Consider the following 5,363-nt stretch of genomic DNA (forward strand, 5'->3'; position numbering starts at 1 on the left):
AACAAACTCAACTTTATGGAAATGAGATGGTGGATATAAGCATAGAACAGCACTAAGAGATCTAAAAAAGATGAAAGAACAGTACAATCTTAATATTTATGGGTTTCAGACGCAGCACACCTTAACCATACACCAATAGAAAATATGCTTTGTGCATGGCCACGTAAAGTTATGTGATTTGTGTCTACACAGAAGATATTACATGATGAAAAATAATACATTTGAAAGAGAGAGAAAAAATTCAAAATTTAACGGTAAATTAAGTGTAAAATAATATGTTAATTTTTACCTTCACTTATTATTACATAATTCACCTCTCATCAAATAGTAATGATATATATTGGAAAAACAATGCACATTCTATACTTTTAAAAAAAAATTGACAGTCAGAAAATTTGTTAAGGTTAGGTAGTAAAAATGTAAAATATTATTAGAAAACTTCCAATTTTTGAAGAGAGATTTGAGGAGAATCAAAATGATGTAACTTATAAAGATAGACACGAAATTGAAAAATTAATTAGACATGATTTTGTTTAAACTACTAAAGATCCGTACGAGTTATTACTAAGAGAAATATTAAAAAATTAGCCAAATTTATTGTTTATTGTCGATAGTTAGTTATCAATATTTAAAAATGAGAATAAAATATATTATTAAATTATTAAATTAAAAAAATTGAGTTAATAATTAAAAATAATGACAAAAAATAATAAATTATGCTGAAGCTCTAATATTTCTCTATTACTAATTGTTTCTAGCAAATTTTTTGTGAAAATAAAATGTAACTCGGTGTGTAAAATAAAAAGGTATACAATTAACATCTAACAAACGAACAAATAAATGTTATAACGTACGCATTTTAAAAAGACGTTAAAAATATCTTTTCATGAATATATTTGTTTGGTTATATTTTATAAGTGTGATTTATAAAAAATATAATAATTTAAAGAGAATAATAATATTTTTAAATAAAGATAATATTTTTATATCAAAATAATTATAAAATTTTTATTAGAGTATTAACTACATTATAAAATACAAAGATGTTAACACTTAATATAGAGAAAAAAATTTTTATTAAAATTAATTATAAAAATTAACCATCATATATTTATACACATAAATAATTACCTTAATTTTAATGTATATATATTTTAATATATACTTAACATCGTTAGAAGAAAATGAAATAATACAAGTAATATTCTTAGAATGAAATATTAAAAAGAAAAAAGTGAAATTTTAAGAGAAATGTTAAAATATTATTAGAATTTATTTTTTTGTTATTATTTAATTATTAATATTTAAAAATATGAGATAAAATATATTATTAAATTACTAAACTAAAAATATTAAACTAAAGAAATTAAGTTAGATAGCTAATAACTAACCTTAAAACTAGACTCTAGCGCCTAATCAGTCATCACTAACTAACCCACGCTTTTTAAGTGTCCCAAACACTTGAAACTCTCAAACTAAACTTAGAACAGAACACAAACACACAAACTACTTTCCTCTCTCTATCATCCTCCGATCCCATGTCGGCAGCGGCGGCGTGTGCAACTGCTGCAGATGCGGCTCGAGCCGCTACGTGTCGTGACAGCACAGCCGCAGCACACCTAAAATTCATTTCCATATTCACCATCTTCGTCACCAGCATGGTAGGGATGTCATCCCCGGTGCTGATGACACGTTTCTTTAAAGCTAATCGATCACTCTATGACAAAGCTCTTGTTATTATCAAGTGCTTCGCGGCCGGGGTCATCCTTGCCACTTCATTAGTCCACGTTATGCCTGATGCATTCGACGCGCTAGCTGACTGCCACGTAGCATCCAAGCATCCGTGGAAGGATTTTCCTTTCGCGGGCTTTGTGACGTTAGTTGGCGCCATCCTGGCACTCTTGGTTGACGTGGCAGCCAGCTCGCACATGGAGCATCACGTGAGCTATAAGGCTTTGGAGGGAGAAGAGGGGAAGGAGTTAGTTGGAGACAGTTACGACGGTTATGATGACGTGGAGAGAGTTGGGGTGGAAGAGGAAGTGGCGAGATTGAAACAGAGGTTGGTGTCTCAAGTGTTGGAAATTGGGATAATATTTCATTCGGTGATAATTGGAGTGACAATGGGAATGTCTCAGAATGTTTGCACAATAAGGCCACTCGTTGCTGCTTTGGCTTTTCATCAGATCTTTGAAGGAATGGGTCTTGGTGGCTGTGTTGCTCAGGTTAGTGTTGTGCTCTTATTGTTAGAAGTTTTTTCACATCAATCATATTTGAATAATTTCCCTTTCCAATACAAAAAGTATAGGTAACTAACAACATTTTTGAATAATATGTAAACAATATGAATTAATAGAGTTAAAAGAGTAAATTAATCTTAAATTTAATTAATAGCATTAAATTAGGATGTTGTGTATTTTTATTTGATTGGTGGTTGTTCATGTTGTTCAAGATGGTTATTGTTTACCTAGCACTCCCCTTTACAATAAACTACTGGTTTGGGCATCAAATGATTTTGGTGATGATAATATAGCTTTTGTAAAAAAGAAAGGCACGCAATTGTAAATTTTTAAAGAGTTTAATTTTAATATATTCATAATGTAAAATATTTTATATAATTATTTAATTACATCTATTTTTTTATATTATCATTTATATGATTAGTGTAAAAGTTAATTATTTTTATTAATATATTGTTATATAATTAGATGTACGTGTAAAACTGTTTTATATTGATAATTTATGAGATTTATTTTTAAAAATCATAAAAATTTAAGAAGTTTTACAAAATGTGATTGATTTAGAATGTTTAATAGTTGATTTCAGATTAGAATAAGTATAGAGAATTAATTTTTAATTAGTTAATATTAGTTAATTTTTTTTATTATAAAATTATTTTTTTAAATTATTTAACATTTAGAATTGATATTTATAATTGATAGTAAAAAAAATAATTTTAAAAAATTGACTCTTTAGCAGGGACGGACATAAGGGGGCGAGTGGCGGCCTCGGCCCCCCAACTTTTTTTAATAGTAATAAGTTATTATGTATAATTTAAATTTAAAAAAAAATATTTAGCATTTTGTCTAATATAAATAAAAGTTCAGTCTAATTTAAATATTAATAATTTTTAATATCTAAAAAATAAGTAACAATATTCAAAAAATCTGAAAAATATATTATTACTAATATTTTTTAATTAAATAAAATTTTTTAAATCTCATAAAGTGAATTCTTTTTCTTCTTGTGGCCTTTTTTTTATTCGTTTGGTATTAATTCTCTCTGTTTCAACTGCTACAATTAAGAGATATTTTTCAACTATGAATATTGTGAAAAATAACTTAGAAACAAAATAAAAGATGAATTTCTTACTAATTGTCTTTTAATTATATTGAAAAGAAAATTGTTGAAAATTTTGACACAAATTCTATTATCGGTGAATTTTATGATACGAAGAATCGACCACTTCGTTAGTAAAAAGTATACACATATTTTTTTACTTTAAAATATATTTTCTATTCGTATATTTTTATAATACATCTTATATTATATAATTTTTTTACATAATTTTTAATATTATATGTGTTATTGGCCCCCCCATAATATCATTTCTGGATCCGTCCCTGCTCTTTAGTTCACTGCTCTTTATCTTGAAATTTAAACAGTTTTAATCAATATTGAAGTGGTCTAAACTTTGGGAATAAAATTAAAACTTGTTACAAAAGTTGGAAGTATTTTTTTATAATTTCAAGAGTACAACAAGTATGATAACCCTGTTTAATTTATATTGCAGGCAGGGTTCAGCTTTGGAACAATGGCATACATGTGCCTCATGTTCTCAGTGACAACACCAATGGGAATAATCTTAGGGATGATTTTGTTCTCAGTGACTGGCTATGATGATAATAACCCTAATGCATTGATCATGGAAGGGTTACTTGGTTCAGTTTCTTCTGGGATTCTAATTTACATGGCTCTTGTTGATCTCATTGCAGTTGATTTCTTTCACAACAAGCTTATGAACTCAAATAGGAGGTTGAAAAAACTGTCTTTTCTTGCATTAACTCTTGGCTCTGCTTCAATGTCTCTTCTTGCTCTTTGGGCTTAAGCATTTTGCATGTGTTCAAATAATGTAATGTCTAATTGTAAATACAAGCTATGCTATAAGGTTAATATATATGTAGGCTAATTGTTTTCTTAATAATTTTGTTCTTATTAATGTTTCTACTCTTTAGTTTAATTAATGCCGTTCTTTCTTTGAATATTTTTTAACATGGACAGAAACCAATATACAACAACAACAACAACAAAGCCTTGTCCTACTAAATGGGGTCGGCTACATGAATCAAACGACGACATTATGCTCTGTCATGTATCATGTCTACAGAGAGACCGTTTACATGTAGATCTCGTTTGACCACCTCATGGATGGTCTTCTTAGGTCTTCCTCTGCCTTTCGCCCTTTGTCCATCTTCCATCTCATCCACCCTCCTGACTGGATGTTCTATCGGTCTTCTTCTCACATGTCCAAACCACCTGAGACGCGATTCAACCATCTTTTCCACAATGGGTGCTACTCCAACTCTCTCCCTTATATCTTCATTCCTTATTTTATCCAATCGCGTATGACCACTCATCCATCTCAACATCTTCATCTCTGCCACACTCAGCTTATGTTCGTGCTCCCCTTTAGCCGCCCAACACTCCGTACCATACAGCATAGCCGGTCTTATAGCGGTGCGATAGAATTTACCTTTAAGTTTTAAAGGCACTTTTTTGTCGCATATAAAACCAGATGCACTCCGCCATTTTGACCAACCTGCTTGGATCCTATGATTTACATCATGTTCAATCTCTCCATTATCCTGTATGATGCACCCAAGATACTTAAAACTTTTAACTTTTCGTAAGATGTTTTCTCCAATCTTCACCTCTATATTGGGGTTTTCCCTTCTCAGACTGAACTTACATTCCATATATTCCGTCTTGCTACGGCTTATGCGCAGACCATACACTTCTAGAGCTTCTCTCCATAACTCCAACTTCTTATTTAGGTCTTCCCTTGACTCTCTCATAAGGACGATATCATCGGCAAAAAGCATGCACCATGGCACAGGCTCTTGGATATGCTCTGTGAGTACTTTCAAAACTAATGTGAAGAGGTATGGACTTAGGAATGATCCCTGGTGTAATCCTATACCAATAGGGAATTCCTCTGTCACACCACCTTGAGTCTTCACACTAGTTGTGGCCCCATCATACATGTCTTTAATTACCCGAATATATGCGATCCTTACTCTCCTCTTTTCTAAAACCTTCCATAAGACCTCCCTTGATACCCTATCATACGCTTTTTCCAAATCAAT

At 30.6% G+C, this 5,363-nt stretch overlaps 1 protein-coding gene across 1 annotated transcript; it reads left to right on the plus strand.

The window, feature by feature from the left end:
* The first annotated feature begins 1,415 nt into the window (after positions 1-1,415).
* Positions 1,416-4,205, plus strand: LOC107644676 (zinc transporter 6, chloroplastic). The gene is made up of 2 exons (XM_016348600.3): positions 1,416-2,222; positions 3,791-4,205. Exons 1-2 carry the CDS (start codon positions 1,539-1,541, stop codon positions 4,103-4,105), a joined length of 999 nt encoding a protein of 332 aa, XP_016204086.2. The 5' UTR covers positions 1,416-1,538; the 3' UTR covers positions 4,106-4,205.
* The last annotated feature ends 1,158 nt before the right edge of the window (positions 4,206-5,363 follow it).

The sequence above is a fragment of the Arachis ipaensis genome, chromosome B1 (genome assembly GCF_059453495.1).
Source record: "Arachis ipaensis isolate K30076 ecotype BB chromosome B1, ASM5945349v1, whole genome shotgun sequence".
Classification (NCBI taxonomy): domain Eukaryota; kingdom Viridiplantae; phylum Streptophyta; class Magnoliopsida; order Fabales; family Fabaceae; genus Arachis; species Arachis ipaensis.